The sequence below is a fragment of the Castor canadensis genome, chromosome 1 (genome assembly GCF_047511655.1).
Source record: "Castor canadensis chromosome 1, mCasCan1.hap1v2, whole genome shotgun sequence".
NCBI lineage: Eukaryota > Metazoa > Chordata > Mammalia > Rodentia > Castoridae > Castor > Castor canadensis.
Window position 1 is genome coordinate 27,439,541 of NC_133386.1, and position 20,566 is coordinate 27,460,106.

The window sequence follows — 20,566 nt, forward strand, 5'->3', positions numbered from 1 at the left end:
AAATTTCTAAGCCAAGAAGGAGAAATAAAATTGAGACTTACAAGAGTACGGGTCTTAATTTGTCCATTTGAAAGAAAAATTAAACCTGGGACCTTACCTTGATGTCTGTTAGGAGATAATAAATAAATATCAGAACCATTTTAGTATCAATCATCATGACTTGGATTAAGGTTAGCAATTGATTAGCCTTTTCCCTAGACGTATTGAAAATGACCATCTTTAGAGTAGAGATGTTTTCATACGCATATTTGATCCCAAGTAACCAGTATAGGTCCTGAGCCACTGTGAAGAACAAATGAATGTTGGCTTAAATCACTGTTGCATTTTTAATATCCTTTAAAGAGCTCATTTTGATGAGATTTTATTTACACTTTCTCTTACAGGAAGTCTTTCTGCTCTCCTTCGGTCCAAATGGGGCCCATTAAAAGACAATGAGCAAACAATTGGCTTTTATACAAAGCAAATACTGGAAGGATTAAAATACCTCCATGACAATCAAATAGTTCACCGGGATATAAAGGTAGGATGCACCATGATTCATCTTCATGAGTTCCTTCCTGGGTAACTTTTTTTGTTTGCAGAAGTCATATCTTTGTGTTCTGACTACTAATTTAGAATGATGAATAAATAAACAGTAGAAATATGTCATGCTACTCTGAACCAGCTATTTATGTCCATGTCTCATCTCTGCTAAGCAAGGTATACCCTCTCTCACCACCTTCGGCCAGTAGATATGCTCCCTCCATGGATACTTTGTGAACAGCCATGTGAAGTCCAGCAAGCCATGTGCCCTGTTCCCAAGCAAGGACAAGCTGGCTAATCTCTGTATCCTTGCCCATAACCACTCTTTATAAATATGAATGGTTAGAAGAAAAAATAAAGAAAACCCTCCTTTCTCACAACTATCATTCACTTATGCATAAACTAAGGTTATCATTTGTAGCTCCTCTAAAATAAAAGTATTACATTCTCTTTTAAAAGAAAATTCAAAACTAACCAAGTTTTGGCAAAGACTAGACTATGGAAGATATGTTAATTTTGTAACCAAACACGATGTTGGTGAGTACAAAGCCAAAAAGCACAGCCAGGAGGTGAGAGATGGAGAACACTTTATCACTGGCACCATGTAAGGAGAGCACTGGGATTATTTACAAAGGAGTACGGTCCCTGAACAAAGGATTGTATTGGGAGCCCATACACATTCCTACTGAAGAGTACTTGTCGGCGAGGGGCAGGCACATTCCCCAACATGCTCCATTTAAGGTGTGCATTTCTGAGCATGCTCAGTTCAAGGTCATAGATTACACATTCAAAAAGAAAAGAGGCTAGATAGATAGGAACACTGCTGGACAGGGAACTTAGTGTTATCCTGAGAAAAGTTTACTATGGGTGACATAAAAGAGTGAGTCAGAGTTGCTGGGTGACATTGGCTGGTTCCTCACAAGTTTCTTCAAAGAGTTTTAACTGAAACAAAAAGAAAGAACAAATTTGAAGATGGGTAATAGTCTTTTAAAGTGACAGCAGCTTTCTCCTCTGTAATTGTAGGAGTTTATCCCTAAAGGTACCTTCATTGCATAACAGCTAACAGTACTACCCTGAAATCAGCTCAACTGCTATTTATCCAGGATGAGGCTAAAAATTCCAAGGGAAGAAAGAAAACAACATAAAAAGAAAGTAAAGTGACGGGGAAGTTATACAAGTCATAATACATATTTATATATATAATATAATGTAATTTATATATATAATTTACGTGTGTGTGTGTGTGTAGCATACACAGCTAGCCTGTGCTACATGTAAACTTCAGTGAACTTGCCTGTGGCCATGTTTATTCTTGCAATTTGAGTAGCAGATTGTGAACACCTGATACTATATAAACCAAAAGTGGTATGAAGAAGTCTGTATTGAGATAAATTATTAATAAAGAGCACAGAGTAAGTATTCTTATTTGTTCTTGGGGCTCCTTTTTTAGTTAGACTTAACCAGTCAACAACAAACAGTGTGTGCAGAAAGATAACATATTTGATTGAAGTCCTTTTTCCCTAGGGTGACAATGTACTGATTAATACATACAGTGGCGTTCTCAAGATCTCTGACTTTGGGACATCAAAGAGACTTGCTGGCATAAATCCATGTACTGAAACTTTTACTGGTATGTTTTGTAATAACGATATAGAGCTTGTATATTAGAGACATAATTGCTGAGTTTGAGCATAGGTGAGAGATAGACTGAGTCCATGTTCTCACACACATTAAATGTTGGTGCATTTGATGCTCCCTGAGACTTGTTATATATAATTCAATCTGCCTCTCTTGTCTTCTGTTTATTTTATTTGCTCATCTCCTGCTTAAGGCCAGTCAGTGAAGGTTATTTTTAATTCTCAATTTGTTATTTGTTTTTCATTTCCTGTCCCTTCATCTCTCCTGGTTAGGCTACAGCCACTGTAACACTGGCAAGATTACTTTTTAAAAACCTTACCCTGGCCCAACCTCTCTGATTCTTACTCATACCCAAATCACTTCCCATCTGGGCTCTGAATTCCCTCTTTCCTACTGTTTTCTCCCTGGAATCGATTCCCCTACTTGGTAATATAAATAACTGTAGGATCTTAATTCAGGAAGAGGAAGTGACTCATCTACTCAGAGGAGGGGTGGAGAGAGAGCTTTCCTGAGAAATTAGGCAATACAGTGACTGAGCTGCCTCTGGTCCAAAGTCCTGGGAGGGTGGAGAGAAAGCAATTCCCAAAAAAGTGAAGGTAGCCAAGAGGAAACTGAGTTCAAGGGAGGAATGGCAGACTGTTCAACAGTGTGGGTAGGAGGGGGGAGGGGAGGGCATCTTGGCTGCTAAACTGCTCTCAGCTCAAACCATTTCACTGTGCTGATCTCATGAGGTACCAAGTAGTTCTTATTATCATTATTGTTACTGTTATTAGAGAAATTTAGCAACAACAACAACAAAAGTCAGTGACTAATCTTTGATTTAATGGACTGCTAAATGGCCAGCTGTCCCCATTTTTGAATCCTGTGCAGTAGGTGGAAGTGCCTCCTTTTTGCACATGAGGAAATTGAGAGAGATGGACATCAGCCCAAAGGTCAGAGCAGGTGGTACATGATAGAGCTCAGGCTCTCAATTTACCTTTTGGTATTTGTGTCCTCCTCTGGGCTCCAGTCTATCTTCCTCTCCAGTATTGCCCTGGTAGCCTGGGAAGCAGAAAGGAGGAAAGAGAGAGTCTGTTTTCACCTCAGAATGTTCAGTTAGCAATACAATATCTCTGGCCAAGGTCCCACCCTCAAAGCAATGGATATTTCAGGCACAGAATTCCATATATTTAGAATGTGTTTTTATAGTAAAATCAATTCCAGCCTGCTGGTTGTTCAGTGTCTCGGCATTTCTTCCCTCATACTCTCTCAACTTGGCAAGTAACATCTAAATGATGTCAAAAATTAGTAACTTCTGAGAAGAAAAACCCTGCTTTCACATGCTTTTTGGGGAGGCAGGATGTTAATTTCATATGTTTTGCTAAACTTGAAAACTTTTTTTTAACCCCTGAAGGAGTTGTAGGAAAGCAGTCTTCACAGGGTCCTGTGCTTCTGCCTCTCCCACAGGTCACATGTGAGGATGACGTGTGTAACAAGGGTGCTAAGATCTCTGCCGGCCACATTTCTGAGGGCCATCGTGTGTGCACCCAGATCTCCTCTACACCCTAGACCTCTCAGCGCTGTCTCGTGCCCAGGGAGTCAAGGTGCTTCTGCACCTTTAGTGAACTTAGTTGAAACACCCTGCTGTCTTTCACTTCTTGGTGATTTTGGTGAGGAAAAGGTAGCAGTACACGTATGGAGTACTTACCGTATACCTGGCTCTGTGAAAGTCATACAACAACCCTAACATTAGGTCTCATTATCTCAGTTTATGGTGAGAAAATTATAGTTCAAAGAGTTTAAATAATTTGCCCAAGGTCACAAAGCTAGTTAGTAACAGAGCTGAGGTTTAAACTAGACTTAACATGCCAAAGAGAATAATGGCCTTCTCCCCAAACCTGTTCCACCCACACTCCTCCCTGTCTCACTTGAGGGCCACCCCAGACTTAGAGTTGTCACTGGATCCTTTCTCACGCTCCAACCCAATCATCAGGAAGCCTACTGGCTCCTCCTTCAAAACAGGTTCAAAATCAGGCCAGTGCTCTCTCCACCACTCCTGTTGCTGCCCTCCTCTCACCTGTGGTGCTTCTGCTGCCTCCTGCCTGTTCTCCTCCTTCCACTTCTGCCCTCTACTGTTGGATCTCAACACAGCAGCCAAGTGAGGCTTTAAAAACATCAGTCAAGCCCTGGCACTCAGCCCTCAGTGGCTTTCTATTTCTTTCAGAGTAAACAAATGCTGAGGTGTCCAGTGATGGTGGACAAGGCTCTGACCTGACTCAGAGCCCATTACCTTTCAGACCTCCCTTCCTACTCTTCCCTTTTGCTCACTTTATACCAGAAGCATGGACCTTCCTGCATCTTCTGATGGCAGTGCTTCGCTGCAAGGCCTTTGCACATGCTCTACAGGCTCTGTGTCTGCCAGTAACATTCTTCTCACAGCTACCAGCATGGCGTCACCTCCTCAATAAGACCTTCTGTGAGCTTCTGATCCCCTTTGCCATTCTTTCTTTTGTTTTGTTTTGTTTTTGTTTTTGGAGGCACTGGGAGTTGAACTTGGTCCTGTACTTGCTAGACAGGTGCTCTATCACTTGCCTTCTACTTTTTTTTGTAATAGCATGTCACTTTCTACCATATTGTATAATTTATTTATTATAACAATAGTTTATTATCTATCTTCCACTGCAAAACTATAAACAACATAGCTCTGGATTTCTATTACTTCACTGATAGATTCTAGAAGAGTACTCAGTATAGCTCTAATGAATAAATTAATGAGTAAAAGATACTAAGCTGTATCACTACCCTAAGTAGTTTCAGCGGCAAAGAAATTCTAAAACCTTTATTTAGCAGGGTTTGTTGTTTTTTTTTTTTGAGTCAGGGTCTTGACATGTAGTCCAGGTTGGCCTGGAACTCTATCTCAGCCTCCCAAGCACTGGGATTACCACCATGCCCTGCTTATTTGACAGTTATTTAAATATAAATTCAGAATGCAGGTATGTGAGGAACAGGTATTAGAGATCTTGTTCTCACTCGTTTTCCTTAAGCTCATGTTCAGATTGGCTTGCATCTACATTTTCCACTTCTACAAATCTCTTTAAAATATGAGGGCTAGGAGTATAGCTCAGTAGTAGTGCACTTGTCTAGTTTGCATGAGGCCCTGGGTTCAATCCCCAGCACCGCAAAAACAAATAAACAAATGAAATGTGTTGTTTGTGGAGGAAAGAGAGGAACAGATATGACCATGTGACTAACCCTGCTTTTCTGGCACATGCTAAGTGGGAGATCAACCAGCATACAGTTGGCAGATAAAGCACTTTGAAATACTATCTGATAAATAAAATATTGCATGATTTATTGTTGAAATTACTTGAATTAATCAGTTTTTAAAATTCACCTTATTTTTGATAAATTGTAATTCCTACTTAGATATTAGTGCAACTTTTTTTGGGGGGGTGATACTGGAGTTTGAACACAGAGTGCAACTTAAATTTTCTCCGTAATTCTGCTCTAGACCCAGAGAGAACAAAAGGGAGTGGTGGGCTTTAACAAATATTTTCTAAAAGCTTGATTTTATTTAAATCATGAAAAGTTATCACCTGAGGGAAAGCTATGAACAGGAAGAGATGACAAATTTGCTCTGATTGTGGTTGAGTCTTTAAGGGGCGTGGTTTCCTTGTCCTTGTTGGGAAAGGCTTTCCTGCAGTATTTTTGCCACTTTAAGCTGAAAGCAGTCACCTGAATCTGTATGTGATCACGAACATGAGCTACTCCCATGTGATGACAAAGTCCGGAGGCTCAACCTCATGAGATGACAATTGAAAAAATAACATACTTTCTGACCTATGATGGTGGGTTTCATAGGAACTGTTTGGAGGAATTTTATATTGCAGTTTTCACCTATAAATCATATGAGAGGCTCATAAAAGGTGTCATCTATATATATCAGAATGTCGCTTTGGTTATGAGTCAGAAGATACTGAAGTAGCTCTTTTGGCAGACACCTCAGAACTAGAAGTAATTCAACATGGAATGTTGGATGGGTTCCTGTTTGATTATATTATTTGTATGTCAGAAGCAGGGAATGTGGTAGTAACATTTAGCTTAGTCGTGCTTCTGACGTATCCTAGACTTTGGGAAACCCCCGTGCAGGGTATGAAGAGTTCAAAGGCAGCCAGTTATTTGAGCTGACCAATGAGGTCGTTGCCACGAGTTGTTGTAGCAGGCCAGAACCAGAACCAAGGCTCATGGGCCCTCAATTAATGCTCTCCCCATCATGCCACACCCTTCAACTCTGGTTTCATGCAGCCTTTTAAGTCTCCTCTCTTTCATTTATGTATTTATTTACTTTTGGTAGTACTGGGGTTTTGAACTCAGCACTTCACACTGGCTAACCAGGCACCATACCACTCAAGTTACTCCACCAGTTCTTTTTTTGTGTTGAGTATTTTTGAGATAGGGTCTCATGAACTATTTGTCCAGGCTGGTCTCCAACTACAATCCTCCTGATCTCTGCCTACTGAGTAGCTAGGATTGCAGGTGTGAGCCACTGGTGCCCAGATTCTTTCCTTTTATTCTTATTCACTCTTGTCTGACAAATCTCTGTTAATAGCTCATGACCTGTCTTTGATCTGTTAAATCTCTTGTTCTGTGTACCTCAGACACACAGCAGTAGTAGTACAGGTTGATTTACAGAATAGAGTACACTAGATGTTATTTACATTATTTTTCACCACAGCTTTTAGAATCATCATGCTGTCATACTTAAGAAATAAGAAGCCAGGTGTGGTGGTGCACACCTGTAATCCCAGGTACTTAGGAGATAGAGGTAGGAGGATCATAGTTTGAGGCTGGTCAAGGCAAAGTTAGCACAAGACCCTATCTGAAAAACAAACTAAAAGCAAAAGGACTAGGGGCACAGCTCGAACAGTAGGACGCAAACTTGAGATCCTGAGTTCAATCTCCAGTACCAGAAAAAAAACTGATTTCTCTTTTTTTAAAAAAATTGACACAAAAACGAACAATTAATGGGGTATCATATGATGTTTCAGTGCATGTATACATTGTATAAAGTTCAAATCAGGGTAAGCATATCTATCTCCTCAAACATTTGTCACTTCTCTGTGGTGACATTATTCAAAATCACCTCTTCTAGTGTTTTTGAAACATACAGCACATTAGCATTGGGAGTTGTCACCTTGCTGTAGAGTGGAACACCAGAATTTGTTTCTCCTATTAAGCTCTAACTTAGTAGCCACTGACCAGCCTCCCCCTCCCACCGCCCCAGCTTCGGGTCACCACTATGCTGTTCTCAATGTTTATGAGATCCGCCTTTTTAGATGCCACGTATCCATGACACCGTGCAAGACTTGTCTTTGTGTCTGGATTATTTCACTTTTACCACAACGTCCTCCAGAACGAGAACAGAGGAGCTAAGCACTCAGTTCGGGAATTGAGGAGTGTGAATCTCAGGAAATGAGTGAACTAGACTTGTCCTGAAGAAGGTTAGAAGTACACAGAATAGCAGTCTTCATACATTTGAAGAACTGAATGCAGAAAATAATGTGCCGAGGTATTCTCTGTTGTTGTTAAAAACTCAATGGTAAGAAATCCCTTAGAGTCCCTTGGGGAGTGTCCCACTATTTAGGGACCCTAGGGGAGTGACCCACTGTTTAGGGAGTGAGGACATACATCTTCATAACTAGATGAAATTGGTGACATTTGTGTCAGTGGTTAAAAACCCATTGTAAAAACTGCCATTTTCACTTTTATTCCCAATAGAGAAAACTGGACCTCAAAGAAGATGATGTGTTAGTACCCGAATCATGTTTTTAAAGTCATCTTATTCATGTAGACAAGTTGAAATTGTCAATAGAAACGCATCTGTTTCCCCTTTTCAAGTGGAGATGTGTTTGAATTCTTTCCAGGTACGCTCCAGTATATGGCACCAGAAATAATTGATAAAGGACCACGAGGTTATGGGAAGGCAGCTGACATTTGGTCTTTGGGGTGCACGATCATCGAAATGGCCACAGGAAAACCACCGTTTTATGAACTCGGAGAGCCGCAAGCAGCCATGTTCAAGGTCACATTTCATGTTACCTTAAAAGCAAGGGGATAAGGATTGCCGTAGCCCCTGGATATTCTATGTGTATATGTGACATATTTTTAAGGACCGAAGCCTAAGTAAGCACGAACTGAGAGCACATTCAAGTTCAAGGAGATTCATTCTCCCCAGACTCACACCTGTGCCTCACAGGGTGCATCTCTCTCTGCCCTGGTTTTCTTAGTAAGACTCAGTTAACCTCCTTGGACCACTTTTTAGCAGCACGGTATAAACAACACACCACGGCAGGAAAGATGACTTAAACGCTGACTATTTTCTATGCAGGGAGACACAAGAAGATTTTTAATCCATTTCAGAATTCGATCAAATTGATATTTTCTTGTTTCTCTTAAAAATTGCTTTGGTAGTACTGCGGTTTGAATTCAGGGCCTTGCACTTGTTAGCAGGTGCTGTACCACTTAAGTCACATTACCAGGTCTCAGATCAATATTTTCCTTTATTTCTCTACCATAAAAGTTTGAGGACTCCCTTTTTAAAAAGAGCATAATTACTTTTTTTTGTTTGTTTGTTTTTAGCAGTATTAGGGTTTGAACTCAGGGTTTCACGCTCATTAGGTAAGCACTTTATAGCATCAGCCACACCACTGGTCCTTTTTGCTCTGGTTATTTTGGAGACAGGGGTCACTTTCTGGACAGGAAGTGTTTCACACTTCCTACCATTGTTGGAATGGCAGGCACATGCCATCACACCCACCTTTTTTCCTTTGAGATAGGGTCTTGTGAACTTCTTCCTTTCCCCTGGTGGCCTGGAACCTCAATCTTCTTTATCTCAGACTCCTACATAGCAGGCATCACCATGCCCAGCAAGTGGTTGATATGGGGGTCTCATGAACTGTTTGCTAGGGTTGGCTTTGAGCCATGCTCCTCCCAAGTAGCTAAGCTAATAGGCATGAGCCACTGTCACCTGCTTCATAATTGCCATTTTAAGGAAGTCCACCTTGTTCTCTTGTCTGTTCTTCTAGTTTATTAACTTGCCCATAAGCAGCTCTTTGGGGAGTGGGAATCAGTCTCCCTCCCAACTCGGAGGCTCTGATAAGTGAGCAGGCCTGTGAAGCGAGCTTCTTCTCACTCCTGGTTATTACTGAACCTAACTGGGGCTAACCAAGGGTGACGGAAGATGCAGAAAGGACACAGGATAAACAGACAGACATGCAGAAAGTTGGGGCCAGGTGTGTTGGATGCTTGGGTGGAGACGCACAACCCTCATTGCTTTTTACTTCTCTTCTCTTTACTCTGCTTCTTTTCTCTATCTTTTCTTTAAGGCCTTACTCCTTTACAAGTCATTAAAACCTTGCTTCTAAAAGTCTTCTTTACTATTCTTTAAAGTCTCTTTCCTTAGACTTGCTCTGTCCCATGTTTTCTCTTAGCTTTTCTTCAGCATAATCTCTCTTAAAGCCTTTGCCTTCAGACTTGCACTGTCCCATGTTCTCTCTTTAGCTTTCTTAAAGTCTCAATGCTCAGACTTGCACTGTCCCATGTTCTTTCTAGATTTTCTTTAGCTTAGCTTTTCTAAAGCCTATGTATAAAGTTCTCAGTGCGGACTTGCACTGTCCCATCAGACTTGCACTGTCCTGTGTTCTCTCTTCAGCTTTCTTAAAGTTTCAGCCCTCAGACTTGCAGACAATCAACAGTGGCCATTCCCTAGCAAGCTGCCAACCAATTCTATCAACCCCTCTTTAGCAGTTTCCTTTGGGAAGTTCCCCTTTGGCAATTCCCCTTTGGCAATTCTCCTTCAGTAATTCATTTCCCTTCAGCAATCCTCCCTTCATCGAAAAGACTCCCATCCAAAAAGCCTCCATGTCCTCCTTTAGCAAGTCTTTTATAGCCAGTAGTAAATAAGGAGGTGGAGCAATGGTTCCTGGGGAGGGGTGTGACATTGTAGCAGGAGAAACCTGCATTAAAACAACTTAGGAAAAGCAGCTGAGCTGCATCTCACCTTCTAGCTCTCTTCTGCCGCTGGGGCTGTGCCAAATCTCAGCCTCCAGATTATTTGACATAAACATTTTAGGAAAAGCAGCTGCTCCGCATCTTACTCTTGCCTTATTCTGTGGCTGGGGCTGTGCAGAACTCAGCCTACAGAATATTGAGTACAGCTGTGCTTCTCCTACTGTGCTCCCCACAGGCCTGAGAGAGCCCTCATGCCAGTATGGGGACCTGAGCACTGGGTGAGGCAGTGACCTGACTGGGATACTGATTTGCCAGTTGCCAAGCCAGCAGGAAGTTTGGCATGATGCCTGTTTCCCAGGAGGCCAAGCTCACTCACTGCTCTTCTGTGAGGCAGAGGATTTCTGAGGGTCACTGTTGTCCTCTCCCTGCCACCAGCCATGTTCCAGCCCTAACCCACCTGCTTATGACTTCTCACAAGGACCACATGCTACACAGCTTGCACATCTGAACAAAGCAAGTTTAAGTTTGAACAAAATCTGATAGGACAGGACACTACTGAGATAGAAATGAGGAATGTTGTCTTGCATTCATGAGGCCTTGGATTTTATCCCCAGCACCACTAAAAAAAAAAGAGGAATATAACTGAACCCAAAAGGGAAATAAGAGGTGATATGAGCAGTTCTTTTTTTTATTTATTGTTTTTACATTTACTCACATGTGTATACATTGTTTGGGCCACTTCCACCCCCTCTTCCAGGCTGAACTGGAACACTTTTGAATGCAAGCTCCAACATGGTCAAGATACTCAACACTGGGCAAATCGCTGAACCTCCTTCTACCTCAGTTTCCCCATCTGCAGGATGGGGATAAAATAGTACCTAAAGGAGTTTGTTGTAGAGTAGTTGAGGTAATACATGCAAAGCACTTAGAATAGTGTCTGACCTATATAACAAGGCTACATAATTGTTACGATATGTTATTATGTATATAAGAATACATTTATATAAGCTATGCAATAACAAAAAAGGTTTCCTTAGAAAAAAAATCAGTAAAAATTTTTCTTTAGTGTTTTGGTGGTACTGGTGTTTGAATCAAGGGCCTCTCCCTTGGTAAGCAGGTGCTATACCACTTGAGCCATGCCCCAGCCCTTTGTTGCTATTGTTATTTTGAAGTAGGCTTTCCTCTTGCATTTTTGCCTGGGGCCAGTCACAAACCATAATCGTCCTACCTATGACCTCAAGAATAGCTGGGATTACAGGCACATACCACCATGCCCAGTTGATTGATTGAGATGGGAATCTCACGCTTTGCCTGGGCTGGCCTTGAATCACAATCATGATCCTCCCAATCTTTGCCTTCAGAAGAGCTTGGATTATAGTCATGTGCTGCTCTGCCTGGCCCTAATTTTTTTTTCAGAATAGAAGCAATGAGACATAAATTCTAATTGTGATAGAAAATCTATTCATGTCATTTTAAAGTACTTTTAAATATCACTTACTGTAGGTAATTGGAGATGAAGAAAATACTCACAAATTATATAATAGGAAACAGCATAGGCTTTATTCCAAATAAATCAAGGTTCAAATCCCAGACCCACCTTTTTTTTTAATTTAATTTTTTTTTATTCATTTATTCACATGTGCGTGCATTGTTTGGGTCATTTCTCCCACCTGCCTCCCTGCCCCCACCCTCTCCCCCTCACCCCCCCCCACTTCCAGGCAGAACCTGTTCTGCCCTTATCTCTAATTTTGTTGAAGAGAAGACATAAGCATTAATAAGAAAGACAAAGCGTTTTTGCTAGTCAAGTTAAGGATAGTTATACAGAGAGATTCCTAGCATTGCTTCCATGTACAAATGTGTTACAACCCAAATTGATTCATCTCTAACTGACCTTTTCACTAGTTCCTGATTCCCTTCTCATGTTGACCTCTGTTGTTTTAAGGTTTCTGTATTAGCTCCTCTGGAGTGGGGACATCAAACGCTTTCATGTTTTGGGTTTTCTACCTATCCCCATACCTCCTGTATGTGCTCTCCCCTTGTTATGTGACCCAAGTCCAACCACATTTCTGGTTTTTTGTTTGTTATTTGTTTTTTCTCCTCTCTTAAAGCTTTCAATATTCTTTCTCTATTCTCTGTGCTTGTTGTTTTCATGATAATATGTCATGGAGTAGTTTTATTTTGGTCAAGTCTGTCTGGTGTCCTGGAGACTTCCTGTACCTGTATGGGCATAGTTTTCTCTATATTTGGGAAATTTTCTGTTGTTATTTTGTTGAATATATTATGAATTCCTTTTGTTTGTACCTCTTCTCCTTCTTCAGTGCCCATGATTCTCAGGTTTGGTCTTTTGATGGAGTCAGTGAGTTCTTGCATATTCCTTTCACAGGTCTTGAGTTGTCTGACTAGTAGTTCTTCAGTTTTTCCTTTAATTACCATTTCATCTTTGAGTTCAGAGATTCTGTCTTCTGCTTGTTCTAGTCTGCTGGAGTGGCCTTCCATTTTGTTTTGTATTTCTGTTTCATTCTTTTTTCTGAGGTTTTTCATACCACGCGTCACTTCCTCTTTAATGTTGTCAATTTTCATCCTTAATTCATTTATCTCTCTATTTATTGTGTTCTTTGGTGTTTATTTAGGGCTCTTATGATTTCATTTATTTGTTTTTGTGTTTTCTCATATTCTTTATTTTTGTTGTCTTGGAATTTCTTGAGTGCCTCCTGTACATTTGGTTGACCATGTCTAGTATCATCTCTGAAATTCTCATTGATTACTTGCAGAATTTCTTCTTTTAGGGTCTTCTTATAGGCTTCATTGGGTTCCTTGGTATAGTTTCTCTTTGTTTTGTTGGAGTCTAGATCTGGGTATCCATTTTCTTCATTTCCCTCTGAATCCTGTACTAATGTATTTTTGGGGGGAGAATGGTTTCCATCCTTTTTACGTCTTCCCATCCTTCCACTTGGTACTATTTCTGTCCCTGGTCTATGTGTTATTTAGTATTAGCTAACTTATAATAGTAAAACTCAGAAAACCAAGAAAGAAGGAGAAAAAAGAAAAAGAAAAAAAATGGAAAGCCAAAGAAATCAACATGGAGATATGGTGGACAATCAGACAGCAAACAAGACAAACACTTAAAGAAAAGAGAAAAAAGAAAAAAGAAAGAAAAAATTCCTGGTTCAGGAACAGTAGAATTTCAGTCTTAGTTGTTTTGTGTTACTCCTTTAGCATCCAGTCCTGTTAGTCTGCGTCTCCTAGGCAGGTGTGGAGCCAGCATCTGGTGGTGCTGGAGCCCTGCTGTGGTGGGCGGCAGCTGGTGGGCCGGCAGGCGGGCGGTAGCCTGGTGGTCTGGCAGGGCTGTGGCCTGGCAGGTCTGCGGGATGGTGGGCAGGGCAGCGACCAGGGTCCTGTGGGGTGGAGGCCTGGTGGCCAGCGGGCCAGCAGGTGACAGCCTGGGGCAGACTCACCTTTTCATAACCACACAGCCTCATCTCTCTGAGCCTTGTGTTCCTTGTTAGTGTAAGAGAAATAACATTTACTTCACTGTGTTATTGGATTGAGATTCACAAATGGAAAACCCAGAGCCTAGCACACAGCTGTTCTGAGCAACTCAGTGATCTTAACTAAAAATATCTTTGAATGCCAAGGTAGTAATGTGTTTTAAGTTCTGAAGGACTGCATTAATCTTTGTAATTCCTTCTACTGTGTTAAGCTAATTTTTCTTCCTGTGCCATTGGTAAAGTTACAAAAGCACTCTGGAAGCTTTTCCTAACCTACAGAGAGCACATCCCCCCTCACTTGGAGAAAAGCCTTGAACTTTTCTTGTTTTGTAGGATGAAGGAGCTCATTGCACTGGGGGAAAGCCGTGGGGCCTGGAACTCAGGTAATGACCCCTGTGCTTGTTCTATTTATGACTTAGGTTGGGATGTTTAAAGTCCACCCTGAGATCCCAGAGTCCATGTCTGCAGAGGCCAAGGCATTCATATTGAAATGTTTTGAACCTGACCCTGACAAGAGAGCATGTGCTAATGACTTGCTTATTGACGAGTTCTTAAAAGTTTCCAGCAAAAAGAAAAAGACACAACCCAAGCTTTCAGGTATGTATGTGGTTGCATGAAGAATATATGTTCAGTTTCTAAATCTTAAGCTTTTAACATGAAAAAACTTTCTAGAAGTAGACTAATCTACTTACAGATATCACTGGGAGTTTGAACTAAACATCAGCACAATGTTCTCAGGCATTTTGTTCCAATATGAAGGAGCCATGTTGCCAAATTTCACAAATCCTGGGACCTCATACATAATGGTCTTCCATCACATTGTAGGTAGTCAGTACATCAGCCTCTAGAACATTCTAGCATTGTGCATACTAAAGTTAAAGTGAAAAGATGAAATGTAGCCTGTTAGAACTAAAACCCAAAATTTCCATGAATGGGCTACCATGCTGTGCCAGCACTGTTAAACTTCCAAGCCATCTAGATAATATGATCTTTTAATTGTCGGCAGTAGAAAATGCCTGCTACCCCTCAGAGAATATCTTTGTGAATTATTAACCCCCCAAAAAAAAAGGAAAAGAAAAAAAGATTGCCACCTACAACTAACACAACAGTATAAAATACAAGTAAATTGTCCTTTGCAATAATTTCCATAACTCATTTCACAAATTAAGAATCAGTAAGGCATCTACTTGTTCTTGGCATTTGGGGTTCTCTTTTGGGTGAGGATGGGACGATTGAGTATTTGGGGGACATCACTCCTACATCAAGCATTCACTTTTATAACTTTCTGTTTAACAACAAAGCCAACATGTGCTTACACTGCTGTTCACTTTTTTTCCCACAGCTCTTTCGACTGGATCAAATGGTGAGTAAGTTTCTGCTTTTGCCCACTGAGCTGAGGATGGGCTTGTGGCACGATGCACTCCAAACCAATCATCCCCAACCCCATCCTCGCCCCTTGTTCACATGGGAGGTCCTGAGTACAGCAGCATGTGCATCTGCGAGATCCTTGCCTTTCTCTTCCAAGGAGGCCTCCGTTATGTTCCAAAAAAGCAAGAGAGTGACTGTGTTTTTGAAATCTTAGATTCAAGTGAAGTCCATACTTTGTTATCTAGGAGCCAGTTGGCCACCCAGTGGCTTCCTCGTGGAAAAAGTCGGGTGCCAGATGTTCCCCCGTCATCTCTAAGGTAGCGCATTCCACCTTCAGCACGTCAGGAGTTGGGTTTTTATTTTCTCCAGTTGTCTGTTGTGGATCAAAAGCAGGCAGGAGGATTTGCTCTAGGAAGATCAACTGTAGCATTTCAAAGAATGAAAAGGAACATGTTTTGGGATTTTTCCATTGGATGAGTGGTTGACGGACGCACAGGAGACTTAATTTTGCCTCTGTTCTATGAGCCAAAGGGGCAGGGCTTCGTGTCTTTCTCAGATGACTTAAGGCCTCTCAGCCATGGTAGAGACCCATTGATTGGGGTTTCCCAGGCATAGTCTCTCTGATTTCCTTCTGTGATTCTGTGTTGGAGGTGGTAGCCTCTGAGAAGAGGCTACATTCTCCTCTCAGCCACTCCACAAGCATGTCCCACAAGCATGGCGGCTGTGGGACTGTCTCTGCTTTACAAGGTGGACCCTGCAGTGCCATTCAGACTTCCAGGCAGTCTGCTTTTAGTGTTGCATGAAAGTTGGTTCTGATCCCTCCAAGGCTCTTTCTAGATATGTGACATGCAGCAGATCACTTGTTTTAGCTGTCACTCTGTGCTGGCAACAATCCCTACTTCACAGATTTGGTTCTGAGAATGAAATAAAATAATTCCCAGGAAAAGCCTTGGAGCTCTGCCTAGAAGCCCCAGCCATGAGTATTTGATCACTTCCACATGGCATAGTTTCCATTCACAGGAAACAGTTTCCTGTCACATGTGCCTTTCACTTCGGTGAACTCAGCTGGGGACACTTGGTGAGCTGGCAGCTCTGTCCTCAGTTTGCTTAGTGAGCCTGGGCCTCAGAGTGAGCATGAGAAGGCAGGTTACATCTGCTATACACTGGTCAGTCATGGATCCCATGTGCCTTCACCTCTGTGCTCAGTGTAATTCAACAGGAGTAGGGACTGTCCCCTGGCTTTACAGTCCAACCCCTCTTAGGATATTATAGAATCTTAGCTGGGCACCAGTGGCTCATGCCTGTAGTTGTAGCTACTTGGGAGGCTGAGATTAAGAGATTTGAGGTCAGCCCAGGAAAATAGTTTGCAAGACACCATTCCAAAATGACCAGAGCAATATATACTGGAGGAGTGACTTTAGAGAGTCAGAGGATGGTGCTGGGCTCTGAGCTGGGTTCCATGGTTGACTAGGTGGTCTTGACCATGACTTACTCTCTTCTGCCTCATGCGTGCAGTTGGGTTAAAAGGATGAAATGAGCACCTACGTAAGAGACACGTATCTCAGCAAGCACATCATAGGCAGGTATTATTTCTCTTACTGTTGATCACTTCCTCCTTCTCTGGCCCCTATTCTCAGAGGCTTATTGAGAATTGGGGACTACAACCTGAAGGTCCCTTGCCCTCTCCTAAGAGTCTCCTGGTTCTCTTCAGTCAGAACTGCCCTAGGCTTCCCAAATTCTTTGGGCCTTTCCTCACCTCTGGCTGTCTCCCCTTGGTCTGCACCACTTATCTGAGACAGAGACTTGGACCTAGAAAGAATGGACACCCCACCTTCCCACACAATTAGGCATTCAGACCCTCAGCGGAAGGAATTTCATTGCTTGGATGTAGTGGTTCCTGAGCCATTTCCCTGTCCTCCATTGGAAAGCAAGACACAGCTAAATAGGAACAAAAATTCCACTTAATTGTTCTCAAGTATTCCCAAGAACTTCAGGCCACATATAAAATATAAATTACAACTGTGGCCATGGCCTAGGCCTTCTCTTCTTCCAGATGAGTACAAACATCAGGCCTCTTCTTTCCCTGCTATCTTTTGTAGGCCATGTACCTGTTTCTATCCAGAGCACAACCATTGCCCTGCCTGGGGGCCTCTACCTTCAATAACGGCATATAGCTTCCTCTAGGGAGGGCAAAGGGCAGGTAATGATGGTGGCACCCTCCCTCCCCTTTAGGGAGAGATGTGATGTCTTAGTCCACTTTTCTGTTGCTATGGCTGAATATCACAGACTGGATAATTTATGAAGAAAAGAAGTTGACTTAGCTTCCAGTTCTGGAGGCCCAAGAGCATGGCTCCAGAATATGCTTGGTGACTGGTGAGGGTCTTCTTCCTGGTGGGGACTGCCTTGTAGAGTCCCAGGGTGATGCACAGTACCACATGTGAACAGAGCCAAAGAGAGATCATTTTTATGACAAAGCCACTCCCACAATAACCCAATAATCCACTGATCTATTAACCCACGGGTGAATTAATCCATGAGGACTCTGCTCTGCCCACATGACCCAATCACCACTTAACTTCCCCACCTGATCCCGCTTCTTAGAACCTCATCATGGGGATTAAATTTCAGTGTGAGTTTTGGTGAGCTGTTCAAACCACAACACGTGACTTAGCTAGCCCCACCAGTTCTCCAGGAGCCACGTGCAGACCCAACAATTTAAGTCATTCCCTTTCACTTAAACATTTATTGTGTACTTACTGTGTGCACAGGAAATGTGCCATGCCTAGATATATAATGATGATAAAGACAGAGATAATGCCTTAAGGAGCCATCATTCTTATAGAGGAGACAGAAGGAAAAAGATCAACTCCACCACAGTGTAACTTACTCTGTATAGAGAGAGTTACAAAATGGGGGACAGTGATTGAAGTCAATCTGAGTGTGTGGTCTCAAAGAAGACTTTCTAATGGGGTGGGACCTGATGAATACAGATAAACGTGTATCTGACAGGTGGAGGGGGAGTGGGAAGACAGGGGAGGCCACTGCTAGCAGGATATGTGGAAGCTTGCTGCATAATAAGGGCACTTCAGTGGCTCAGCACTGCAGGTGCTTAAAGAACAGGTGAAGAAGGAAGGTGGAAGTGGTAGGCAGGCTTAGACCCCAAAGGGCTCATCAAGATATACTAAGAAACTAGCAAAGAGGGGCAGGGAGCCGGGAACAGATTTCCATCTGGAAAAGTGTTACAGACTAGCACATGGTCTATAAGGCTGCATTAATAGAGATGTCCTATGTCTTCCCTGTCCACTAGTCCTATACAGTACTCAAAACACAGCTCCTGGGCTGGAGATGTGGCATAGCATGTGTGAGGGACTGGATTTGATCCCCAGCACTGAAAAAAAAGAATAGAAACAAAATAAAATCATGGTTACCATTGCTGAGGCACTGAATTTTTATTTTACTTAAATGTTATATAAATAACCATCAGAGGCTAGTAGCTACGGTGAAACCATTGATGGAATTATTGCAGCTATGGGGAGGGTGGTTTGCTCACTAACACTTTTAAATGTCTCCTATGCACTTAGCATGAGGAATATCAGAACTAGACACCAGGAAGGTGGAAGTGACTCAGGCCCAGATCCACTCGTGTGGGTGACTTGGGATCTTGTTAAAAATCGAGATGTCTGGCCCTTTGCAGAATCTGGAGGTGCATCCTGGAATTCTGTCCTTTTCAGTAAACCCAGATGGCTCTTGAAGTTACACAAGTATGAGAGTCATTATTCAAGGTCTGGTCAACTGGAGGCGGAGGCAGGCTGACTAGGTTCAGGGCTGTGCATTGAGGCAGAGCCTTGTCCCTAGACTGTCCTCAAAACAAAGAACCATGAAGGTCCCTGTAGCTCATGAATAGCTCCTAGGATCTGAGTCTCCCTCATAGCAATGGAAGAAATTCAGTAAATTTCCATTTTCTCAAAGCAGGAATATATCCAGTTCCTTGAAGTTAGAGCCATCTGCCTCTCCTAAATGGGAGATCTCAGCAATTTGGGATCCATATGGCCACTTGCCCCTTGCCCACCCTACCTTACCCCTGGCCTTTTGAAAAAGCCATTTCCTAGGGAATTTTGGACTCATACTCCTTCTCATCAACCCTCAAATGGAGCCATGAGAATTGCTCCCTAGAGACACATCTGTGAAGTGACCTGTTCTCTGAGAGCTTCAGCTAGCCCCTTTGGATTCTTCCTTGCCAGCCCCCTAGTGGAGGGCTTCGTAATAGTTGTCAAGACATCAGCAGTAAGGCTGCCAGTGACTGGAAATCCTTGCATTCTCCTCCCTGATCCTACGAGTCCCTCTCTAGAGACTGGTGACTCTGTGCTGTCCAGGCCCTGCCAGTTTTCTCCTCTGGAAAGATTCTTGCACTTCTCTCCACTGACAGTGACAAGTACCACAGGAATATACTACCTTTTCATGTGCCTGGAAATTTTCCCAACTCAAGAAGCTGAAACCCTCAAGAATAGACTTGATCATACGACTCCACCACCAGTGTGTAAAGCCACCTTCCTGAGCACCTCTTTCCCTTCCCCTTACAAAAGAGAAAGCATCCTTCCAAAGTGGAACTTCTGGTGGGTCCTGGATCCCATATGCCCTTGACTCTTAGTGTCCAGCTCTCCTGTAAGTCCCATACACCCATACACAATGTCTTCTGTCATGATCTGATCTTTCTCTGACACCCTACTGACTAACATCCCCATTTCTTTGTTCCCATCCCAAGTTCACGTCTTTAAGTTCCGTGTCTCCAGCTCATCTTCACCTCTTCACTTTTGATGCCCTTCCACTTGATCACTGAACCCACTCTGGCCAAGATCACCAATCAAGTCCATGTAGGCAATCCAACAAGAGCTTTTCTCTCAGCTCTTTGGTGGCTTCCAGCCCAGAATGCTGGTCTTTCTTGCTTTGTCAAACACTGCCATGTGTGGGCTTGTTTTGCAGTACCAGGGCTGGAACTTGGGGTCTTGAGCTTGCTAGGCAGGTGATCTACCACATGAGCCTCTGTATGAGATGCCTCGTTCATCTGTTGCCTTCCATTCCCTTGGCTGCTCCTTGTCACTCTCCTTTGCAGACTCCTACCCAACAAATAGTCTGTGATCAGAACAGTCTGTGATGTTGGATGAATGAGTACATGGGCCTAACAGAAGGAGAATCATCTAGAACTAGATTCACTAATTTAAAATCAGGAAGAGGAGGATCCAAGGTCATGTGCACAGGACCTACAGAACATCTGACAGTCCCTTTCTTTTCCAGGTGAACCATAATGGCAGCCTGTGTTGCATCCTTAAGCATGTACTGTCTTACCTCATCAGGTCTCTTTTTAGGCAGTTGGTATCCATAGCAACCTTAAAATTCACAGATAGGAACCAGGTCCTCTCATCACTGGAAATCAAAGGCACATAATTAGACCAAAAAGATTAAAAGCCAGGTCAAGGCCTTCCTCCCTTTCTTTTTCAGATGCACATATGTGGGCTCAGAGCATGGCTCAAGTGGTAGCCCATTTCCCTTGCTTGTCTAGCAAG

The 20,566-nt window shown here is 42.6% G+C and overlaps 1 protein-coding gene across 4 annotated transcripts in view; it reads left to right on the forward strand.

Moving 5' to 3' along the window:
- Map3k5 (mitogen-activated protein kinase kinase kinase 5) overlaps positions 1-20,566 on the forward strand; it is a 205,106-nt gene that overhangs the window by 154,344 nt on the left and 30,196 nt on the right. For all 4 annotated transcript variants that reach the window (XM_074073740.1, XM_074073720.1, XM_020180404.2 and 1 more), the window contains 5 exons: positions 384-520; positions 2,047-2,152; positions 8,064-8,221; positions 14,057-14,234; positions 14,980-15,000. In XM_074073740.1, the coding sequence (XP_073929841.1) occupies positions 384-520; positions 2,047-2,152; positions 8,064-8,221; positions 14,057-14,234; positions 14,980-15,000 (600 nt within the window). The remainder of the gene's footprint in view (positions 1-383; positions 521-2,046; positions 2,153-8,063; positions 8,222-14,056; positions 14,235-14,979; positions 15,001-20,566) is intronic.